Below are 25,115 nucleotides of genomic sequence, written 5' to 3' on the forward strand. Positions count from 1 at the left end.
CAGGTTCCTGTAGATCCCATCAACCAATTTGAGCACTAATCCAAAGGAACCTATTGTTGAACTTACCCTGTTTCGAATACCTAACCGAAAGAAAACAATCTGGATCATCTCAGCTGCCCACTGCCCACTGCACAACAATGAAGACATTGATGCATATGGTAGCCTGTGAATCCTGTCTGTGGGTATATGCTATTGTTTCACAGTTTTCTTCTTAGTTCATTTGCTGTGATTAACAGAATAACTCACTGGTGGAGCAGCAGGGTCTGGTTGCATTGGAGAGCAACATTGTTTGTTGTGAGATTCAGAAGTGTAAGACATACCAAACACTCACAGTACTTTATAAAATGATCTCCCTAATCACTAGAAGGACTTTCCCCCTTCAAAATATTCACTGCATTTACCAAAAGGAAACTAGTTGAAATTCCACTCCAAAGATGTGCCTAATGTAGGCAACTGCCGAATATTTAGCAATTACTTAAATAGCTCCATATTTAGTTAATTGGCCATTTGGGCTGTATGCATTCTCATAATTTTCTTCTTATCTTTCTTTTATAGAGGGGAAAAGAGCTCATTTCTCTTTGGAAGGGAAGCTATTTTCTTATCAGTGTCAATGTTTTTGTTAGCAGATTGCTTCACAGCCTCCCTAGTTCAGCTTCCAGCTATGCACTCTATGGCTACATCATGTGTTGGATTCAACTAGTGTTTTCACTGGTGAAAAAGGGTTTTGTCTTTGACTGTCAAAAAGAGTATGCTGAACATCATAGGCCCTGCGTGGACAAAAGCCATATGAGATGGGGGCTGTAATAAGGAGTGGAATTAAATGAGATTCAGTGGGAAAAAGCTATCTGAATCCAGTATGATTGCCAGCCTCCAGCTGGGGCCTGGAGATCTCCTGGAATTACAACTGATCTCCAGACTAGAGATGGGCATGAACAGCAATACGAACTAAAAAAAGTCACGAACAGCCCAATCTGCTGTTCACGAACAAGCTGTACGTGAGGCCCCATTCTAAACAAACAGGTGGTCGTTGCAAGTCTCGGTTCATTGCTGTTTGTTGCTATTCGTCAAACCAGACAGTCTGGCATCTACAATCAATACCCATGGCAACTCAGGCAGGGATTGTCTGAACTCTGTCTGAACTCCTGCTGTTGCCCTGGAAACACCAATCTAAGCCCAATTTAGCTTGATAGGCAGGTCTTCCTTCCAAGTGTGGACTGGGGCTCCAAATTTGTTACAAGAGGAAAAGACCGGGTGGGAGGGGGTCTTCCAGCTCTGGCTTTCAGGGAGAGACAGCTGCTGTTAGAGAGACAGGGTGAGTGCATTGGAGCTTGAATTTTCTTTGTGTGTGGTGGGATAAGGATCTACCCCTTCAGGTTCCAGGGCTGTTGGCAGGCTCTGGGGCCAAGCTATTATTTATTATTGGTACCTTTCCTGCTGCCTGCTCAGGTAGGGTTTCTGGGAGTGGTGCAGTAGGGATCTTGATGGCTGGAGGAGAGCCTGCTGGCCCCCACAAACAATGAACAACGAACATGTTCATGACAGGATCATGTTCATCAGTGTTCATTGTTCGTTGTTCATGGACGGCAATGAACAATGAACACCATGTTTGTTTTTTTCTGTTCATGCCCATGTCTACTCCAGACTACAGAGAAAATGGCAGTTTTGATGGGTGGACTCTATGACACTGTATCCCGCTGAGGTACCTCCTCTCTCCAAATCCCATGATCCTCAGTCTCTCCACTTCCAAATCTCCAGGAATTTGCCAACCTGGATTTGGCAACCCTAGAATCCAGCCACATGTTTGAGGTGGGTCTGTGGCTCACTATAAGAAACCACTTTTGTATGTGCACAGTCCCATGTCCCATCTTTAATATTTCTTTCTTTTTTAAAAAAAAAATATTGTATGTTGATTGAACGAAAGGATATCTACTGTTGATTGAACTAAAGGATCTTTTCCAGCACTGGTAGACCTTTTTATGACTGAGTGATACTTTAGTGCTATTTTGGATTCAGTGGTCAGGGGGATTTCAGTAGGGAGGAGGGAAAGGTCAGCCTTTGTATGATTTTAAGATTACATTGCAAAAATCAGAGTATTTAAAGAAAATGTACCATTAATTTTGTACATCTCACAATAATAACCAGAGAGATATGTGCAGCTGGGGAATGATCACCTGCAGACCATAACTTAGCAGGCGATTGGCTAGCTACTGTGGTAGAAAAAGTGCTGAGCTAGATGCACCTGGTCTAGTAAGGCAACTTGCATGTTTTTAAAATGATGATTCCAAGAAATAGAACTGTTAGAATTTTGCAGAGAGAATGTTTATCTTTGCTATTCTGTGTGATTTTCAAAACAGTACACCATTTTAATTGTATGTAACATTTGTAGTAGTTTGTCCTTCACTGTTCAGTCAAACCAACAGCGATTGCATATAATGCATTTATGTAATACCTACAAAGTCTGATTGGTAAATTCACACCAATATAAGCTGTAATGGTTTAGACTAGCCCATGAATCCACCTACAGTGGACCTACAGTGCAATCCTAAGCAGGTCTACTCAGAATCCTACTTAGGTCTATTCAGTGGGCCTTTTCATGGTGAAAGTATTCCTGGGATTACAATAGGTCCTGCATCTCGATTCCAACAGTGACCAACTAGAGGAAGCCTAGACACAGAGCAAAAACATTGTAACTCTCCTCATGAAGTTACATCAGTTTCTGTTCAAAGGTATACTACTTCTAAACATGGAGGTTCCTTTAAGTCACTTGGCTAATAGCCATTGATAAATATCCTCCTGGATAGTGATGGAGAAGAAAACTTACCCTGAAGTTTACATATTTTGATATCTCTAAGTATTGTGATTTATACAATTAGATACTCATTGGATTATTATTTTGCCTTGAATGATTATAAGAGGGGGGTTGGAAGTTGATAATGGATGGAGGAGCCAGTGGCTTTAAGAACTGTGCTGGCAGATCCGAGAGGAGCTAGTGTCCTCCAGGTCTGATGCACAGCCCTGCCCCCAAGCTTGGCCAGTGTGGCACTCCCCAACTGGCCAGGCCCAGGATTTAAAATCTCGAGCATGGGGTGGGGGTGGGGTGAAGGGCTTCCAACAAGCACATGGCAGTCACCATGCCCCTTCACCCCTCCATCGCCCTGCGGGCTGCAACTTGCCTCCCCCCCCCCCCCCCAGTAAGTCTGGGAGGCCATCATTTTCTTGAGAAATAGAACAAACCTCAAACGTGCAGGTGCAGCTATGAGACTCTGCCATGAATCGGCCAGATTGATAAACAAATGAACTCAAATATGTGGTCACTCAGCTATACAAGGATGATATAATATTAGTAGATAATACATTCTGGCTTATTATATTTCAAATAAATATGTGAAATCCCATCCCCTGTTTCCTTCTTGACTCACTGAACCCCTCATTCCTTGGCCCTGAATATTCTTCCTTCTCAAAGTCTCTTGACCTTCTGTCTCATTTTGCACTAAAAATACAAATACCTTTGCTGCCTTAACATCCTGGAGTGAGTTTTCCCCACAAACCAAGACTGTAAACATGGATTAAACACTAGCTTAAAATTCTCACTTGTGAGGTGGGAAACCAACCCTAGTTAACCACACATTTGAATTCATGTCATAGGTAACCAGAATTAATTTCTAGCTAGGATTCTCCCTGTAATAAGGGAGGAGGAAGGAGGAAGGAACAAGGTATGTATGAGTTCAACAACAAACTACGTTTGTGTACACTCATGTGTAATGCCAGTTATAAGCAATGTTTGAATGAAGGTGTTGCCTCTGGTTGAAACTGGATGTGAAGAAGGGCTTCTCAGACAGTGTACGAGAAAAAGTGCTGATTTAAGCATCCCAAGGCCATGCAGTTTAAACATTTTAAAGTCTGAACAAAAAACTTGAACTGAACCTGTTTAAATCACTCTTCGGAAAGCCTGATGACAACTCTGTGGGATAGCCCTATATTATTATCATACTACTGTAAGACAAGATGGGGGTGAGAAATAAAGGTTTGCATAAGGTCATCCAGTCAGTTCCCCTCAGCTAAAATGTTAGAATGATGAATACTGAGCTTCTTGAAAGGATAGAAAAACGTGGTAAATAAATATATGCATAGATGTTACCAAATTTTATGAGTACTTTTAAAGTTGGATTTTCTTTTATGGTACTTGGGATGAGATTGTGGCCATCTTTTCCTCAGGTAAAATAACAACATTGCGGTATAATTGTAAAGACTCCAGTAGCACCTTTAAGACTAACCAACTTTCACCAAGAGTCTCAAGATGGTGGCTGAGTGAGGCTCACATTTGTTGGCTCTCTGCTGATTTTGTCTGCTGGGCTATTTATAGCCAGGTGGGTTGAAAATATCAATCCAAACCAGTCTTTTTATCTCTAAGAGACTCACAAGTGAGTGATACCGGGCTGATTTGGGGAGTTTTTGGCTCTTTAATTAGAGTTGAAATCTCCCCGAACCCCGCAGATGCAAGAACATCTTCGTAGAGGCAGAATTGTACGCAGCTAGAATGCCAAGGAAGTTGACCTCAGACTGTAAATATTTCTCTCATTGTGCTAGGACCTCTCTGCTTTTCTTTCTATTTTCTCTTCAACCTTCTTTAAAAGGAAGCTTTGAACAGTGATTATTTTCTTTTTCCCTGTTTGGACTATCGTCATTGCTTAAAAAAAATCACCTCCCTCTGTAAAGGAATTGTAAAGGAACAGTGAACTGCATTTTACTTCTGCTGTTTAAAACATCTGGCAAAAAAACTCTCCGCCTTTCTATCAAAAGTAAGAAGAACTATTTTAATTGCATCTGGGAAACTAGCAGGCTTCGGACGTTATCTGTTTCCTTCCTCTCTTTGACTTTAATATATGACTGTCTAATTTTCGTTTTCCTTTTCTGAGAAGAAACCAAGATGGAACTGCTTTCTAAACCATTTGGAAAATTGAATCACTGGATTGATTTGGGACTATAAAATATCTACAAGGAATAACTTAAAAGATTCAAGGTTATAGTAATAAAGACTATTTTCCAATCTGAATTTAACTACTAACTCATCCTGAATTTAACTACCAGATCATCTTGCTTTAAATATATATTAATGAAATAGAATTGTCGCTTTATGCCCCTTATCTTTTTTTTCATTACTGAATCAATCTCTGATTCTATTAGAAGTGGGGGGGGGGGAGAAGTGGGGGGGGGTGGCTGAACGCTGAATGTTTTGCAATCTTGTTGTCCATGTAGACTAAACTTTGTTGTCACAAGTTGACTGAGAATGATAGTCTCGCTACTCAATTACCATCTACTGGTCTGAAGAAAGAATGGACTTTTATTTGATTTTATTCAGTTACTTAGCTATTCTGAGAGCAGACTTCTCATTGTATCAGGTGAAGAGGAATTAAAGTGAACAATATAGACATATTATCTCAAAAATAATTTTTTCTCTCTCAAATAAAATGGAAATTTTGTTTAATGAAATAAAGCAACAGTATAAAACTGCTTTAATTCAGATCCAGCAAGTGGATGGGGAGATTCAAGCACTAGACATGGGCACGAATTGAAATATGAATCAAATTTCATGATGAATTGGGCCGATTCGTGATTCATGAAACACATTTTGTGGGGCTGCGGTTTTCATGAAATTCACGACTTTTGGGGCCGATTCATTTGATTCATGAATGATTCATAATGCCAGACAGGCTGGTGCCGATCCATTGATTCCCTAGGCAACATAGGCCTGCAGACCTTTTCTTTCCGTTGGGAACCCCAATCTTAGCCCACATAACCTTGATAGGCAGCTCTCCCTGCTAACTGGAGAGCTTCCATTCTGCCCTATACAGCAAGGAGCAGGAGGGTTAATCCCCTAGGCAACTGAGGAGATGAGCCTTCTGTAGCCATGGGAACATCAATCTCATCTCTCCAAACCCTATTAGGCAGGTCTGTCTGCCAGCCAGAGACCTCCTGTTCTGCTCTATGTGAGCATTTATTATATAAGGCACAGCTCTCCGCCTCACAGTTTTCAGTTCCAGTAGACAGAGGAAGAGGGAGGACCTGTTGCTGGAATTTGGAGTGGGAGAGTGGAATTGGGAGCTTTTGGCTGGATTTGCTGCTGCGTTAAAAGAGACTGAAAAGCCTCTTTCTTATTTTCAGCTCTTGACCTTGCTGGGAAAGTTGTTGGCTGAGGGTGTCTTCTTTCCTCCACCCCACCCCACCCCAGTCTCATGGCATTGCCTGGCTCTGGGGCTTAGCTTGACTGAGGCCTACCTTTTTTTCTTTAATTTTCTTTGCTTATATTCTTATTTAGAGCATTTGTTCTTGCTGGCTTGTTGGGTGAGGGTCGGTGGAGGAGAGCCTGCTGAAGTCTCCCTGAGAGTTTGGCATCTCTGGGTATGAAGAGGGGTGTTGAAGTGCCCTGGGTTCTGATGAATCAAGAAACTAACGAATCATTATATGAAATGGGACAATTTCATGAAAGTTCATGATTCATGATTCGTGGAATGCGATGAAACACGAAATGCTTGTTTAGTTTTTTTCCATTTTGTGCCCATCTCTATCAAACCTCAGCTTTGGAAGATAAGAAATTACCAAAGCAATACATCAATTTATCAATCCAACCACAACAAAGTGACCAGACCATGCAAGGATTTTTTATTGGATCAAGAGAAGACTGCCAGAAGACAAAAGCATGTCTACCAACAAAAGCTGACTGCAGAAAGGAAATCTGGGAAATGGAATTCAGGAGAAATATTTTGGGCTTTTTCAGAACATTTGAGAATCTGGATTTCATGGACTTAAAGAGTGTATATTGTTGGTCAACACAAAACTATCTGAAGGCTCAAGGGGACTTCGATCTGGGAGGCCTGTTTTGGCGAGACCATCCAATGATTATCTGGCTCTGTGGAAGCTGACTAAACTCAGTAATCAAATTAAGGCACATAACTTAGAAAGAAATATGAAGAAAAGGAACATAAATGGAGATTGTGGAGGAGATTTATAATAGTTAAATAATAAGAGTAAAATTAACTGATTGGAGTGTTTATACATTGACTGAACATATTGCAATATTGTTGTACTGATTGTATTTATTATATTTATATTTATTAGGAGCACTTTGCACTTTGTTCACTGTTAGCACATTATACTAAAATTGCTTATAATTCTTACGTCTATAGGTTGCAAGATTGAGATTATAGAAGGGAGACATTTACTCTTCTGCGATAAAAGTGTTCCCAAAAATACATAAAAAACAACAAAGAAAAATGGCATATCTGTGCATCTCTACATACATGCACTGTTTATACACACAGTAAAATGAACCTTTCCATTATGGAGATCTACTAAAAGCCCCAATCCCAACAAGAAGTGCTGTTTCTTGTATTTGGGATGGTTTTATATGTGATGGCAACATTACTACACTTAAGGAGCAATCCTAAATTGGTCTACTCAGAAGTGGGCCCCATGTTATCCAGTGGGGCTTACTCCCAGGAAACTGGATTGCAGTCTTAGTGAGATATTAAAAATGACCACAACAAATGATCTTGAAATACATTGCAGGTTTTTGTTTCTTACTGCTTCTTTTATTCTTCCTTCCTTTCTAGTTTAAACTTGGTTTATCTATGAATGGGCCTTTAGACTTTGTCAGCTCCCCCCTCCCCAGCCCAGAAAATGGTGCCCCTGGTTTATTTTCCCCTTCAGCATCATGGGATTTGCTTTGAGAAATATGGTTTTATATGACTAAATTTGATGTATGAGGTTTCTGCCCCATTCATTTATTTTGCTCATCTGGATCACATTCCTTGCATTGCTCGAGGGAATCCTTGTCTCTCTGGAATTCACAAAAGAGTCCTGTTATCACTATTTGCTGTCTGCCAATACCCTTTCATACTAATATAAGTTTATCCCTGTGTGGATTTGCTGAACTCTTTTGAACTTTGGCAGTTCAGGCGGAGCAGGAAAAAAAACCCGATGGGATTGAAAAACTCCACTGTACACAATAAAAAAAAAAATCAATGTTATTAATCAGAGGGTGACATTTTTTTTAATTTCCCCTTCTTCACCAAGCATATGCTTTGCAGGGCCTTTAAAATCTTCCTCTGTCCAATATTTCAAGCTGACAGAGTCTAGCTCGCAATAGGAAACTCTTGCATGCTTGATTAATGCTTTGATAAATGATTCAAACTGACTGTCCTCCTACCTTCAGTGCTGTGTAGCTCATCTTTGAGACCATTTTATGGCAGTCTCCTGTAGCAGTTTACAGGGGTGATGGGACTCAAGGGATTCTTTTCCTCCTCATGCTGGGTTGAATGCTTAAATGATAAATCATGATCAAAGAGATAAGTTAATTTTTTTTTGAATGATGGCAAGAAAGAGCATGTGCTCCAGGAACACTGTCTAATTGAATGTAATAATAGACTGCTCAAATTGGTTAGTGGGTGGCTTAAAAAAATTATGACTAGTTTATAACTCAGGATGCAGCAACTGGTTGTGATGTTCATTTCCAGGAATTAAAACAGCATAAGTGCTCCAGTCATATAGCAACAAAACAGTTATTGCTAGGGGTGTGAACCAAGAAAAAAAAAGTTATACTTTCATATCCAAGGTTTGGGAGGGGGATATGGGGGAAGGGCATTTCTTATGTCTATATAAGACATGGCCATTTGGGGATTTAGATCTGTGTGGTTTTTCAGGTTCTGGTGCTTCTGGGGCAGCTGTTTATAAAGATTATGGCACCAAATTTGCAAAGAACAAAGTTCTCTTTCTAATCAAGTTTCAAGCAGGTTGAACAAAGGAGTTAGCTTTTACAGACCCCTGAAGTAGATGTCTTCTGTGCCGTGCACTTCTCTCTACTAATTTCTAAAATGGTGGTCAAACAGCAGCCTAACAAGAAAAGTCCAGCCATCCACCAGCATTTAAAAAAAAAAACCTGTCTGTATTCATTTCATTTTCCTACTCTTAAAGTGACTGACTGACAACATTTTTTTAACCTTTCCACTGAAACCTCTGTATTTGCCATCCTTCCTTGTTGTTTGTTTCCTTTCACAAAGAGAAGAGAGCTTCCTCTGCAGATCCCCTCCCCCCAGCATCCTGAGGGTCAGCAAGTATTCCTGTGGGGGGAAGTTGCTGTTTTTCAACCAAATGCCACCAAAAAGTTAGCTAAGTTACTTCTGCCTGATCACTAAAGAACCCCCCATGTTTCAAATAAATTGCACCAAGGATTCCAGTTCTACAAGCCCGTGAAAAAGGTGCTCCCCAAACAAAATACTACCAAGGGGGCAGTCTGGGGATCTGGAGTGGCTGTTTTGCCACCAAATTATACCAAAATTGCAGTAGAGCTAGCACAACATGTCCACTAAAGAACATCCCAAGTTTTCAGCAAATTGGACAAAGAGTTCAAATTTTATGGGTGACTGAAGAAGGTGTCCCTAGCTGCTACTTGCAGAGAGAAAAAAGGACTCTGCACTCACAAATGAGAAAGCAAAGGAGAATAGCAGCTCTCTATAGCTTGCCTCCAAAGATGATTGGCTGGAAGTGCTCTGTGCTTCTGTTTTGCAAGGATCAGATTGGAGGGTGAAAATGTCATTGTCCAGGAAATTAGTAGAATCAAAGAAAAACATGAGCTCATGCTGTATTGCTGGTAAGTACGTAAACTCAAATGCATGCCCACACACAGAGATTGTTTGAGGAGGTGGGGGGGGGGGTTGTAATTGCCATTCATCTTGGATTTGTGTTACCATCCCAGAAAATTGTCCTGATGACTTGAATCAGTGATATTCATGTATATCTTCAGTTCAGGAATTTCATAATGAACACCCCTAGCTATTGCAAGTCTGCACAAAAATTAGGGTTGCCAGATTTCCTGACCCTTATGGTGGGAGGGGGGACCTGGCACTCATGTTTCTGTTCCTCTTCACACTCCCAGGCCTGTGTGATGATGTCACTTCCATTTGGGGTCCAAATTGGCCTCGTGTGAAGTGCAGAAATGCTCCTGGTGTCCTGTGGTGTCCTGGAAGCATGCCCTGGATGCCTGTTTTCCCGCCTCCCCCCCCCCCCCGGCCAGCCAGGTGAGTGATGGAGTAGGGCAGAGGGTGGGAGCAGGGAATACCCCACCCCTATCATGGGAATGGCAACCCTAACAAAAATTTTAAAAAAGGAAGAGGGCTAATCTGTGCAATTAAGTCAATTAATTAATTAAAACAAAAAGACAAACAGTAGCAGCCTAGTTAGTAAATGAGTGGAGAAATGTGATGCAGTATGAACTGAGGCATGAAAAATCATAGTTGTGATGGGGTGAGCTGCAACCTACCAGAAAAGTTCTGATTCAGAAAAGGCCCAGTTCAAGCAAGTTAGTTTTTATCTCCTTTGAAGCAAACCATCATTTACATTTGGCCCTAGTCCAAATCAGGCCTTGCTACCTTGCCAACATCCTTCCCTGCTTCTAGCACATCGCAGAAAGTTCCCTGATAAGAAATGGAGTGATGTTGGGAAGGGCAGGCAGCAGTAAAGACCTCAGACCTATGGCCTGGAATGCTTCCTTGGTAGGGTTGGGTTGCCAGCTTCCAGGTGGTGAAGTACCTTTATGATGAGAGTCTCCAATTAACCAGTAGAGATATAAAGATAAGCGATGTGATTAACGAGTACGCAAGAGAATACGCGGCCGCCAGATTCCGGGTTGAGCAATTAGTAATCTGTATCGTGAATGTGAATACCTTATGGGATGTGTGAGTATGGAAATTAATTAGGAATAATGGGGGTAGACATGCCTTTGAGAAGAGAATGGTTGATATATATTTTTATCCACGGTAGGAAGCACGCTCCTGATGAAGTGGGCACGAAATCTGTGATTCGTAGCCGGCCCCAGATTGAGCGTGAAGGAAGAGGCTTTAGCACCTTTGCATCCTCATTTATCCTACTGAAGGAATTGTATTACTGAAGAAGGAATATGGATTAGAGGACATAAAGAACACAACTATAAGGAAATATTTTACCTCTGAAATCCTAATGTATACCCGGGCAGAGTACATTTATGGTGTAACTACTATAACTGTAGAGTCCATATGATTGTGGAACATGATATTTATGTAATTGATTGTTAATGTAAATCTGAATGAATTTTGTATATTTTGTATTGAATGACCACATTAGGAATCGCACTAGCACTTTAAAAATTTCTCACTAGTTTATAAATTTATTGTGATTTCTTTCGGGTCCCGTGGGAGTTTTCCCTCTTTGTAGTTCAGCTTCCAGGTGGAGCCTGGAGATAGGGTTGCCAGATCCCTCTCCCCTCCTGCCAGGAGGTAGGGCGAGCTGGCACTTACCTTGTGCTGTGTGTACCCTGGGACTGACATGATGACATCACTTCTGGTTGTTACATCATCCTGCCGGTCACATGAGCACCAATTCTGCAGATTTGGGGCCCAAATTGGCCCCAAATGAAACACAGGAATGCTCCTGCAGCTGGCGCAGTAACGTCACTTCCAGAAGTGACATCACTGCACTGGTTGGGAGCGCACGCACAGTGTGCATTCCTGAGGTACCTGTCAGTACCCTCTCCTTGCCCTCTCCTTCCTATTGCTAGGCGATTGGCAGATGAGGGGGCAAATCCCTGAGAGTTTGCCTGCCACCAGCAGGCATCTGGGAACCCTACCTGGAATTACAACTGATTTCCAGATGACAGAGATCTATTCCCCCAGAGAAAATTGCTGCTTCAGAGGATGGGCTCTATGGTCTTATACCCCACTGAGGTCTCTTCCCTCCCTAAGCTCCATCCACAAATCTCCAGGAATTTCCAAATCCAGAATTGTCAACCCTATAACTTGACCTTTTATGAGAGCATCCATTCATAGTGAGAAATTATTACTGGGGACAACATTTCCCATGGTTCCCCACTAGGATTTCCAGGCCACAGTCAGCAAATCCCAAGAGCATTTAAGGAAGGGGTCTCATACCCCTAGTGGGGATGAGGGATCCCTGGCTCCTATTGTCTGCCATCAGTCAAAGCAGTAGCAGGTTTTTTAAAAAAAATCTCACAATGTTGCATGCTATATCACATCAATTCTGGTAAAAAAAATTGACATAGGTAGCACTAGGAATTGCCAGAAACTCTATGGTAGAAATTCAGTAGAGTTTCCAGTGATTCCTATAGCTGCCTTCTGTCACTTTTTTTTCTATTGGACATGACATGATGCTACATGCTCCATCATATAATTAGTCTCATATCTCCACCCACAGACCTCCTGCTGGTTGCCATTTTAAGACTATGAGCCATTACTGCCCATAGTGCAAATGCTCAACTAATATGAGTACTGACCTAGATAGTCCAGGCAAGCCCAATTTCATTAGATCTTTGAAGCTAAGAAATATTGGCCTTGGTTAGTACTTGGATGAGAGACCTCCAAGGAAGACCCGGGTCACTATGCAGAGGCAGGCAATGGCAAACCACCGCTGTTAGTTTCTTGCCTTGAAAATCGCAGCAGAGGTCACCATAAGTCAGCTATAAATTGACAGCACTCTAGTTTAGACTAAATTGATATGTGATTTGCAGTGGCAGGAGAACAACATGCATCCCAAATACCTTTGGAACTGGGTTTAGATAACTGAGATTTTTGTTTTTTTTAATGGACAATTGTATTGTATTGGGTCCCATTCTAAAATGTATACCCCATGACACTCCTGTTGATAGCTTGATGCTAGGAATTTTATTTTACAGAGATCCTGACATTCATGTTAAGATTCAGGAATTCTGGGAAAACTACCTTTCCAAGAGTCTCTGCCATTTGGGACACTACTGTAGCAGTGTTCAAAATATCCAGGAAGGTGTTTGTTTGTGTATAGTCCACCTTTCTCACTGAGGCCCAAGGAAGATTAGACAGTGCAAATGAAATACAATATGAAGAGTGCAAATATGAGTTGCCAAAGTTTGCCATTCAAGCCTTGTAAATGCAAACTTTGGTGGCCTCACTTGTCACTTTTTAAATTTCTGTCTTTCCGTCTGGAGCCATGCACAGTTGAGCTAGACATCTGTGCCATTAACTGAGGAACACTCTAATGCTGGTATCTGTACTAACCATTTGGAAAATGCCTATAAACTGTAGATCAGTACCAAAGGGTGTTTCACAAGGAGTGTTGACAAGAGAGAATCCATGCATAATATCTTGCTGAGATTATGCATCCAGACTTGTAGCATCTTTACTCCTCTGAAATTCAATGGACAGAGACAAATTGCTCAGACAAATTACACTAATTGTGAACAAGTCTTGTAGATCAAAATACTTTTAAAGAAAGTAGGCTTGATTGATGATCATGCTGACACACCACTTGGATGATCTCAGAATCTTAGTTTTTAATTGTTTCCAGTGCATGTCCATTTCCTAGCATCAGGGATGCTACCAGAGCTCACGCCACAGTAACACTGAGACTTGATTAATGTAATGTATTGTACGTAGGACTTTCCTCAAAGTCAACTCAGAAACTCTACTTGGTACAGAAGGCTGCCACTCAGTTATTATCAGGAGCTAGGCAGAGCATGCATTTTACTCCAATCCTGCATTCACTCTACTGGCTTTCCATCAGTTACGGGCTCAGTTCAAGGTACAATCTGTTGCTGTATGTATGTTCCTAGTGGGTGGTTTCTGCTGTCTTTAATATATCATGTTTAATTACTTAAGCTTTGCTTAAGCATCGCTTCAGCTCTAACCAGTTGTATATTGGATTTATGCTTGTATTCAAATTTCTGCAAATTTGCATTTGCATACCCTATTGCCTTGTTTATTGAATGCCTCAAGCTGTTGATTTTATTAACTTACACAGTGCAATCCACCTTAAGTCTCAGTGAGAAAGGCAGACTATAACTGACTCTCATAACCTCACTGTCAAAATGCAAAATCTTTGCTTTGTTTTCTCTTTTGCAACTCAAACCAATTCACAGGTGCGCCATTTTCTCTCCTGCCAATTTTTCCTGTTATGCATTTTTACATGTTATTTTTGCATCAAATATGCATAAACAGGATTAAAATGGCATAGTGTAAAAAAATTGTAAGAAAATGGTGTAAACATGACATAAAAGAAACAAATGATTCAGAACAAAAGGGTGATACAAACAGAAGTAAAAAAGGCATATCTGTACATCCTTAGTTATCACAGCAGATAAATGAGTGAATGAGCTTATGTATGTGTATATGAATTATCTGGGGATAAGTTGCATAAACATATATATAGTATTCTTCAGTTATCATCCTAGTTTATTCTCTTCCAAAGCTCTTCCAAAAAGAACTGCAGTTTTCTCACTGAGACTTCCTATAACACAATGTTAGTACTCATACAGTGCAATTCTAAGAAGAGTTTCTCCAGTCTAAGCCCATTGAAATCAGTACGCTTATACTGAAGTAACTCTTTTTAGGATTACACTGATAGTCATCTAAAAACATCACAGATCTGCAAGGCCATTCCATTGCTTTGAGAAATGGTGCCCGTTTTCAAGAGCTCCCTGAAGTGCTTTGGAAGGTATCCTATTCCCTTGCTGTTCATGGCTGACATTTTTCTTAATCTCATTGGCAGCTTGGGAATGCATTTCCATGCCAACAATGAAAATGAGTATATTTTCTTTAACAGTTGAACAATTCTGAGGCCCTCTGGGATACTACTGCTAGCCTGAACAATTATAAGATTACTAGCATTTCACAGTACTATATCTTTTTTAAATCATCAGAAACAAAACTGGATCCAGAGATGGCAAGTGATAAATGGGAAATCTCCAAAGTGACAGCAAAAGACATGGCATCTGTGGAAGAAGATGGGAACGGTTGTGCAGGCTGCCATACTATCATCTTATACAGGCTCCTGTGGCAGAGATAAATCTATCAGGTGCAGCTCTTTCTGTCTCTGTGGCACTGAGGGATTTTCTTTTTTTATTAAGCAACTGTTAAAGCAAAGATGTTTCCATAAGGAAAGGAATAAACTCATGTTTTTTCTTCCTTGCAATTGTTTCTTATTTCTACCTAGGGTTGCCAGATGGTTAATACTGGACACAATAGAAATGTATTGACACCCCCCCACACACACACACTCAGTATTAGAAGTTTATTGAGGACATTCACATTATATCTTATTTTTTTTCTTCATTAATCAATAACAGATCACAATCAACCATGTGTGTATGTGTGCCATCAAGTCACAATCAACTTCTAGCCAGGGCCGGATTGAGGGGAGGAACAAGGGGGGTAGCCTACCCCCGGCGCTGCCAAAGAGGGGGCGCCAGGTGCTGCTGCCAGCTGCCAGGAGCGCGCCATGACTTGCCGTGTGGGGAGGCTGAGTGCAGGGTTGGGAGGCCCTCGCCTGCCCCGCTGATGTGGTGGCTGGCTTGCTGCATGCGCAGGACCTCCAAGCCCTGTGCTCAGCCACTTGCATGTTAAGCCAGCCGCCCCAGTGCACGCCCATGCTGCCGCCGCCACCGCCAGCTCCATGGCACTCCATGCACTGGGGCAGCCAGCTTGCCACACAGGCGGCACGGGGCAGTGGGGCAGGCGAACCATGTGGAGGGCCTCCTAGCCCTGCACTCCACTGCCTGTGCAACCAGACGGCTGCCCCAGTGCATGCCTGCGCTGCTACCACCACCAGCTCCGCAGCACACTGGGCGGTTGGGCGGCTGGCTTGCTGCATGGGTAGCACGCCTCCAGCCCTGCGTGATGACATCACGAAAGTGATGTCATCAAGCAGTGCCGGGAAGGTGCGCACGCTGTGCATGCATGTGGGGACACAGACAAGGGTTGCACCAGGCACCGGCAACCCTAGATCCGGCCTTGCTTCTAGCAACTCAAGCAAAGAGCTGTAAAGGTAAGTGGGAAGCAGAGGTGGTTTGCCATCGCCTTCCTCTGCAGTCTTGTGGGTGGTTGTCCATTCAAGTACTAACCCTGCTTAGCTTCTGAGATCTGTTGGAATTGAGCTATTCCATGCCCCCTTCCAACAACCAACCATAACAACTTAGCAATATGAAACATTGCCAATGCTAATTAATAATTACAAATACAACTGCTCCTAATTTTTATCCTACCTGGACTTTTTACTAGACCAGAACTAAGTAGCTGAGTGAGATAAGCTATCTACAAATAAGCAGGCATATCATGCAAGTTTCAGTGAGAGAAGTAGACTATAAATGTACTTACATTCACTTTTCAGAAATACTATGTACCAGCACACAAATGTCGCTTCCACGTGTTCCTTTTTTCCTGGGCTTTCTCTGTCCTGAAGCCGAGTCCGCCACTTTCATAACTCACCTTCCATACGCAGCATCCTCATGCGTTTCTTGTGTGTGTTCGTAGTGGAAGGGAAAAAAGTCCCAAAACAGAAAGTGCATTCTTTCTGCATCTTGTCACAAATGACGTTGCTGCAGTCCTGCCCAACTTTCCTTTGTTTTTTTTTTTGGAGCGCGTGCAGGATTGTGCTATATTGTTGTCCTGTCTTTCAGTTTCTGTAGAAACTGGGCATGCATAGTACTCTGTTCTCTACTGTTGATTTTCCAAAGTTTTAAATGCAAAAGTATTTAATAAACATGCAAACAGTAGAGTAGCACAATTGCATGCTTTCATATCCTCCTACTATATAAAAGACAAACCATGTTCCCTAGCACTCACTCCTTATCCCCGCGGAGGCGCAGTATGCAGGGATAAGAAGCAAGTGAGGGACAAAACAAGAGTTCAGCACAGACTGTGGGAAGGCTCAGTGCCACAGCGAGGCCCTCCCAACATCCCACAGCAGCGAGGGTGGTGCTCCCCGCTGCCTCCATGGGGTCTTGGGAGGACCAGGCAGAAGCCAAGTGGTGGCTGAGGGATCAGAGGAGGAGGGAGCCCCTGCTCTCTTCCCCATCCCTCTTGACTGATGCCATGGGGAGAGGTGAGGGGGTGGGGGAAAGAGCTGCTAGGAGCTGTTGTATTTTCCAAAACAACAGGCTTTAGTGCTAGTTTGAAATAAAATCAGAAATGGCATCTGTTCCCAATGTTGTTCTTAAACTGATAGTCTGATTGCTGAGTGATCCAGTGTAGCAAGCACTGCACTGTAATAGCGCAAGGACCGTCTTAAAAAAAAGGGAGGGGAAGGACATACGATTGTGCATGTGAATCAGACACTTGTGTGGGAGGGGTAATGACAAGAGGAGGGGTTGGAGATTTGTGGGAGGGCACTTCAAATTACTACTACTGTAGTAATTTTCTTTGCTATACATTACTATACAGAGATTACCTAAGATTATTGTTAATGTTGATATAAATCACTTAGAGCTAGCTCTTTGTAGGCATCTTTCCTTCACTACCAAACATTTTCACTACTGCCTGCACCATGCACAACAGTATTATCCTCAGTAGGTTTCAAGTTGTGCAGGCTTGCGTCGAGTTGTTATTATGGTTGCCAGTTGGCTGAGAGAAAAATAACCTGTCCCTTTAATAGATGTTTAATATGTGGAAATAGGAAACTGAAGCTTAACATGCCATGTACATAACATCACCTGATATTAAGAGAACAGCTAAAGATCCCGTTTAAAAGTTGACAACCCTAGTTGTTATCATGCTTTGTTTATGAACCTCTCACCTTCTAAATCCAGTAAGTCAATAGATTTAACAGGGCATAATTCTGTTTAGGATTGAGTTGCTAGTGCTTGGTATAAGAACAAGGACTATTGCACTTGAAGAAATCTTCAGTAGGATCCAACCCAGTATGTGATTTGTGTTGAGTCATTCTTGCAACTGAACACGTATCCATTTAAATGCATACAAACTGGACCTTAGGTTTTGTAGGATACTGGTCCCTGGGAACAAAATCAAAATGAATGTGCATAATTGCAATATACATGTTCATGCATACAATGGAAAGTGTGAAACTCCTTCTGAGGAACTTGGGTCACAGTCAGTAAATGAAAAGCAGATGCTATAGGTTTAATCTATCCTGACAATTCTTATGGACTCCTGTTCAGCTCAAGCAAGAAATGTTGTTGCTTCGGGTATAAAAAAAAAAAATCATTTTTTACCGATGAAACATTTAAATGCCAACTATTAACCCAGAACAATTGTTCCATCAAGATTTCTGGGCATTATGCTCCACAAACAGAGGATGCACAATGCAAACTTGCAATGAGCTTTCTCCTTTTTCTTGCCAGTAATGCCTTCAGAATGATAAGGGATAATGAGGTTTTACCCCATAAATAATAAATCAGGCTTCATGTCTTGGAAGCCAATTCACAGTATACTATCTGACAGTCATGGAATGCAGTGCAACAGAGAATTTCCTCTCCAAAAGAACTGATCACCTGCAATACAGAGTCATTGGGTTAAATGCAAGGCACTAAGTTAAAAGGCTCTTTGACCCATTGTCGAGCAGATCCCATTAATTTCTGCCATCCTTTTACTGGGGATTATCATAATTGGCAACTACCTCTCTTGGTGCATTCCAAAGCTGATGCATAGCAATGGAGCAATGTGTTTTAACCGAGCCCAGGATTTTGACCTGTATGTAATTAAAAAGACTGTGTCGAATCACTACTGACATTGTGGGAGCTTGGTGCTAATTGGTTAAGAATATAACATGAAAATTGCCTTGCTCAATCAGGCTAAGGTCTATCCAGTCTCACATCCTGTATACAGATTAGCGGTTGTGGATAGCTGTTATCTTACAGTCCACTGTGACAGATATAGCTGAATGGGGGGAGGGGTGGAGTTGAGTGAAATGGGCAACTCTTGTCTGTGGAGGCAAGGGTTTCTTCTGGGGAAGGCAGTGCTTTCCCTGCATGAGAAATGCAGCAGTTTGAAGGAAGTGGACTTTTCCAGCTGGACTCCCCCCACCACACACTTCTATTGTTATGGCAATAATAATTGACTTGGTCTTAGTCAGTGGAATAGCTCTTTGAGCCACTTCAAATAAATTAAATGTTCGTGTTATCTGTGTATTATCCCTAAATTCTGTAACATTCAAACAATCTTGCAACTCATATTTAAGTATGTTATATTGTCCTGTCTTAATTTGTACATCAGACCTACCAAAGAGTGGTGCATTGCCCTAAAGTTACTGGACCACCTGGGGGTGGTCCTGGATGCTTCCTTGTCTATGGAGGCACAGGTCGCAGTGGTTGTTAGATCCTCTTTCTTCTATCTAAGAAAGGCTCGACAACTTGTCCCCTACCTATCGACCCATGACCTTACGACAGTGATCCAGGCAACGGTCACCTCCAGATTAGACTACTGCAACTCGCTCGATGCAGGGCTTCCCTTGGGCTTGATCCGGAAACTGCAGCTGGTTCAGAATGCAGCTGCACGGGTGGTTGCCAGAGCACCAATCATGGCTCATATAACACCTATCCTCCATCAGCTGCACTGGTTACTGGTTGAGTACCGGGTCCGGTTCAAGGTTTTGGTTGACCTATAAAGCCCTATGCGGACTGGGCCCAGCATACCTTCGGGACCGTCTCTCCCCATATGTTCCCAGGAGGTCACTTCAATCAGCCACTAAGAACTTGCTGATGGTCCCTGACCCCAGGGAGGTCCACCTGGCCTCTACCAGAGCCAGGGCCTTTTCAGTTCTGGCTCCGACCTGGTGGAACTCTCTGTCTGAGGAAACTAGGGCTCGGCAGGATTTGTTATCTTTCTGCCGGGCCTGCAAGACAGAGATGTTCTACCAGGCATTTGGTGGGGGCTAGGCTGTCCTCTCGCTGGCCATACCACTGAAGACTTTCCACCACCCATGCAGGAAAATGCTGTATTTTAATATTTTATACCCACCAATTTTAATTGTTTTGATATGTTTTAATGTTTTTATAATGTTTTTACTGTTTTAAACTGTTGTTAAACCGCCCTGAGCCCGTCTGACAGGGAGGGAGGTCTAGAAATATGATTAAATAAATAAATAAATAAATATCAGGATCTGCTCACATTATCACACCAAAAACCAATTTTGGAAGAGCTATATTAATTGCAAAATAATAATATTATAATAATAACATTTGATTTATATACTGCCCTTCAGGACAACTTAATGCCCACTCAGAGTGGTTTACAAAGCATGTCATTATTATCCCTACACCCCAGCGAGGTGGGTGGGGCTGAGAGAGCTAGAAGCACTGACCCAAGGTCACCCAGCTGGTTTCAAGTGGAGGAGTGAGGAATCAAACCCGGCTCTCCAGATTAGAGTCCCGCGCTCTTAACCACTACACCAAACTGGCAAATAGGTATCTTTGCCATGGAAATATACCAACACCAAACCCCAGGTATCCAGACTTATGTCTCCTCTATCCCTCACCCTTTTTTCCTGCTGCATCTGCAGTAATCCAGTTTTCCAATTACCGTTGGAATTAGTTAATGCAACCTAATCTGGACAAAGACATATACCAAGTTTCCATATTAATCGGCCTCATTTACATATCATGCATGTACTTAGCACCCTCACAGGTGTTTCTGGGTGCATCTGACTGTTTTTGTGTGTGCAAAGAGCCCTGTGGTGCAGAGTGGTAAGCTGCAGTACTGTAACCCGAGCTCTGCTCACGACCTGAGTTCGATCCTGGTGGAAGCTGGGTTCAGGTAGCTGGCTCAAGTTGACTCAGCCTTCCATCCTTCCGAGGTTGGTAAAATGAGTACCCAGTTTCCTGGGGGTAAAGTGTAGATGACTGGGGAAGGCAATGGCAAACCATCCCGTAACAAAAAGTCTGCCAAGAAAACGTCATAATGCGATGTCCCCCCCATGGGTCAGTAATGACTCGGTGCTTGCACAGGGGACTACCTTTACCTTTTTAAGCCACTTTACCTTTTGCCTTTGCATCGTACATGTTTGTTTTTGTATGTGCTGAGTACATTTTTGTCATCTTTGGAGTGCTTGGGGGAAATTTGCCATCTAGAACCCCTCACTTCTCTGAACAGGTCAAATGATTTTATTATTGTACCTACACTTACACAAACATTAGAATACTTAGAAACATTCAAGGGTACCTTAGGTTTAACCAGGATAATTAATATCAGGTAGTCAGCATGTGTATGATTCTTGATTCTGTATGATATAATGTGTACAACTGAATATTCCCCTGCTTTTTATGTTTTTATTGTAATGTATTTGGTGGTTTGTATATTTGTAGTGACCCCGTTGTTGGCCTCTTTGTTAGTAATGAAGTAGCATTATCATAATTGAGTTTGATTGTTTGCTCTTTCCCCAGACATAGGTAGGAAGAAATCCTTCTTCTCTTCTTTGTCATAGTGCTGGTTAGCCAACTCCATGAGACCCTGGTATATATAGGTAAAGAACATAGATTTTTAGGAGAGGGGATTGCATAATAGCTAAGAATCCTGAGTTTGTGTAACTATTCCAGGAAATCAATGTAACTACCTGAAAAAGTGATTTTCATGTATGTTTTCCGCTTGGGATTTTTGTAATGCATGCTCCTACTCCCCACCCTTTTCTCTACTTTGCCCCATTGCCCAATTCATATTCCTCTGCCAGCTACCACATCTGAACATTCATACAACCTTTTGCTGGGGTTGCCTAGCCCCAGCCTCTAGTGTATTGGTTACTAGGCAACCTTACAACGGTGACTATGATCTGGAGATTTCATGAGGTGGCATTCTCCCTTTTTTAAAAAAAATCCTGCAAACCTGTGGATTTCCCCAGGTTTGTAGAAAAATCTCCTATCTGTACATGGCCACATTTTGTAGATTTTTAAATCCATATCTGAGAGTATAGAACAAGGGTTCTATTTATCTGTCATAGTTAATAGCCACAGACAACTCATCATGAATTTGTCTAATCCTATGATAGGAGTTGCCTCTTTTTCCTGTTAGAGCTGCTGTGCTCATCGCAGAAGAAATGTAACAGGAAAGCCTTCCCCACATCCAGTAGGCCTGTCAGGAAAAGCGCACCAGCCCTGTACAGTTAGGCTTTTCATTTCTGACAACCCAGTCTAGCAAAAATGTATGGATGTAACTTACCCAGGAGATTTGTAACAATTTTTTACAAGAGGACTGGCGAGTTTAACAAGACCTTTTGAAGGTACAGTTAAATTTAGTGAAGTTTTTGTAGTCCCACAGTATGCATAAAATAGGGAGGGGAAATAAAAGGTTACTGAAGAATCTAATTCTTCGTGATAATGATATGCATCTGTGGGATGAATGACAAAGGAAAAAAAATTACTATCTGTAGCTGTTTCTACCTGGGAGGGGCATGGGGGAGGGGCGGGGGAGATTCAGCAAGGCTTGATAGAGCAGTCTCTGCACACAGTCTTCATTACAGTATAAGACGGGGCTTCTTTTCCAGTGTCATATCAAGATACCTGCAATCAGCGCTTCTGTACTGTGAGGATCTTGGCTTCTACAGTTTAGAATATGGAACGTTAAACGCCATCAGGGTTGCCAGATTGTGTAAAAAAACAAACCAGATGCTGGAGTTCTTCATGCGCGCACAAGGCATGTACTCCCAGGCCCAGATTGATGATGTCACTCCAGGGTGATGTCATTGGGGTGTGGATTGACTGGTTCTGGGATCCACCTCCCTACCCTGGATGGGGCGCCATTGGCACCTGTTCCAGTGGTGAGGAGTCTGGGTGTGGTCCTGGATGCCTCCTTGACAATAGAGACCCAGGTCACAGAAGTTGCCAGGTCTTCATTTTTTCATCTTTGCCAGGCCAGGCAACTTGTTCCCTACCTTTAGACCAGATACCTAGCTGCAGTGACCCATGCAAAGGTCACCTCCAGATTGGACTACTGTAACTTGTCCTATGCTGGGCTGCCTTAGACTGCTCCAGAAACTGCAAATGTTCCAGAATGCAGTGGCGCACATCCTGACCAGAACTCCATTCCAGTCACATATAACACCAGTTTTGCACCAACTGCACTGGCTCCCAGTTGAATTCCAGATCAGGTTCAAGGTGTTGATTCTAACTGGGCCCAGTTCCATGCCAGTTCGTGGTTCCTGGTTCGTGAAAACCCACAAACCACGAACCTCGTGGTTCGTTTTTTTGTGGTTCGTGCCCACCTCTAGTTAGGAGCAGCAGAACTCTAATCTGGAGAACCAGGTTTGATTCCCCCCTCCTCCTCTTGAAGCCAGGTAGATGACCTTTGGTAAGTCACAGCCCTTTCAGAGCTCTCTCAGCCTTACCCATATTCAGGAAAATAGCCCTTCCTCATTCACAAAGTCCCTATTCCCCTCAATAGGGCATCCATAGCTCTTACCAACAAACCAACAACTATGGAATATCTATATTGCTTGAACAACCCAGCTAGAAAGGTGGGGAAAACAAAGTGACTACTCCCTGCTGCTTCGACCCACCACCAAACCAAATACCTTCCAAGAGTTTCCCTCCACCATTTTTTCCAGGCAAACCACAAACATAAGAAATTAATAGAGTGCCAGGTAGGCCTCCACACAGTGCTAGTAAACTATTCAACTTGGAGGATTAAAAAATGTGCAGGCCTGTGCAAGATTTTTTTTTAAAAGGAGCTGTAATGGAAAGTGTTTTTCATGTATAATTATAACTACCAGGTTCCCATTTCAATCAGTTAACTAAAATTTATTCCAATTTTACAGTGTTATACAAGTGTTTTAAAAACTAGAAATTAGGCATTGCCAGGGCATTAATGATAATTAAGCATTGTTGTACATTTTATGAAATTGGCCATTATGTTCTTTGAACATAATGTCCTCATAGTTTTTTTGCTTTAATTTTAGTTCATACCGCTTAATGTAGATAATATTTACTGGACAACTTGGCTTAGAACCAAAGTCCTAGTATTTATGTAAAGTCCTACCATCCTTGTGCGATGATATCCAGTGATGTAGAAAATAAGATGCAGGAATCCCAGTGATTGGGCTAGTTTAATGAAAATATTGGCTTTACCACTAGATAAAGCATCCCTACATCAATCCAACATTTATTGCAAGAAACAGAAGTTCTCACAGTTGATTGCCATGAGGAAAACCAATGTCCTTCCCAAAATTAATAATTATATGGTTGAGCATATGAATTTATTCAGCTTATAATTTTTGGCTATATTTCAAAGTGAGTGCACTTTCCTTGAGTAGTTTCCTCAGGCTCAGAAGGTTCTGAGTGTGTGAGGTCAAAATTCAGCAACCAGGCACCCAAACACTGTTGCTTTGAAGGTGCATTCATGGATGCTTGCTACTGCAAACTGCTTACTGTTGAGTAAACTTATTGATTGCTGTGAACAATGTGAGCAGAACATTTCATAAAATCATAGGGCTGGAAGGGTCATCTAGGGTCATCTACAACCCCCTGCACAATGCAGGAAATTCAGAACTACCCCCGCCCCCCAACTGCCCCAGTGACCCCTGCTCCATGCCCAGAAGATAGAAAAACACCTCCAGGATCCTTAGCCAAACTGGCCTGTGGAAAATTGCTACCTGACCCCAAGGTGGCGATCAGCATTACCCCGGGTATATAAGAAGGGCCATGAGATCTAAGCACTGATGTAACCCATTCTGCCCTCCCCTTCATGATCTGCCCAGGTTCACAGAATCAGCAATGCTGTCAGATGGCCATGTAGCCTTAAAAACCTCCAAAGAATGAGAGTTCATCACCTCCCAAGGAACTCTGTTCCACTGAGGGACCACTCTAACTGTCAGGAAGTTCTTCCTAATGTTTAGCCGAAAACTCTTTTGATTTAATTTCAACCCGTTGGTTCTGGTCTGACCTTTTAGGGCAGAAAAACAAATCTGTGCCATCCTTTATATGACAGCCCTTCAAGTACTTGAAGATGATTATAATATCATCTCTTAGTCATCTCCTCTCCAGGCTAAATATTCCCAGCTCCTTCAACCTTTCCTTATAAGACTTGGTATTCAGACCCCTCATCAACTTTGTTGCCTTCCTCTGGACACATTGTCTATATCTCTCTTAAACTGTGCAGCCCAAAACTGAACACAATACTCTAGGTGAGGTCTAACCAGAGTAGAGTAGAGCAATACCATCACTTAACGTGATCTGGACACTATGCTTCTGTTGATACAGCCCAAAATTGCATACAGTCACAAATCAAAATTACAGTATGTTCACATCCAAGAATCTAAGCAGTTAATTACAATATATTCACATCCGAGAATCCACATAATATTCAAGACACATCAGAGAATCT

General features: G+C 42.2%; 1 protein-coding gene across 2 annotated transcripts in view; it reads right to left on the reverse strand.

Annotated features, from left to right (window-relative positions):
• Window positions 1–16,295, reverse strand: part of LOC129339666 (uncharacterized) — a 107,137-nt gene extending 90,842 nt beyond the window's left edge. The window contains exons 1-2 of one of the 2 annotated variants that reach the window (XM_054994251.1): window positions 16,170–16,295; window positions 8,207–8,318 (exon numbers count right to left, since the gene is read on the reverse strand). In XM_054994251.1, coding sequence (XP_054850226.1) covers window positions 8,207–8,239 — 33 coding nt within the window. In that variant the 5' untranslated portion in view covers window positions 8,240–8,318; window positions 16,170–16,295. The remainder of the gene's footprint in view (window positions 1–8,206; window positions 8,319–16,169) is intronic. The other variant, XR_008597992.1, reaches the window with a different exon arrangement.
• Between the last annotated feature and the right edge of the window lie 8,820 nt (window positions 16,296–25,115).

The sequence above is a fragment of the Eublepharis macularius genome, chromosome 1 (assembly GCF_028583425.1).
Source record: "Eublepharis macularius isolate TG4126 chromosome 1, MPM_Emac_v1.0, whole genome shotgun sequence".
NCBI lineage: Eukaryota > Metazoa > Chordata > Lepidosauria > Squamata > Eublepharidae > Eublepharis > Eublepharis macularius.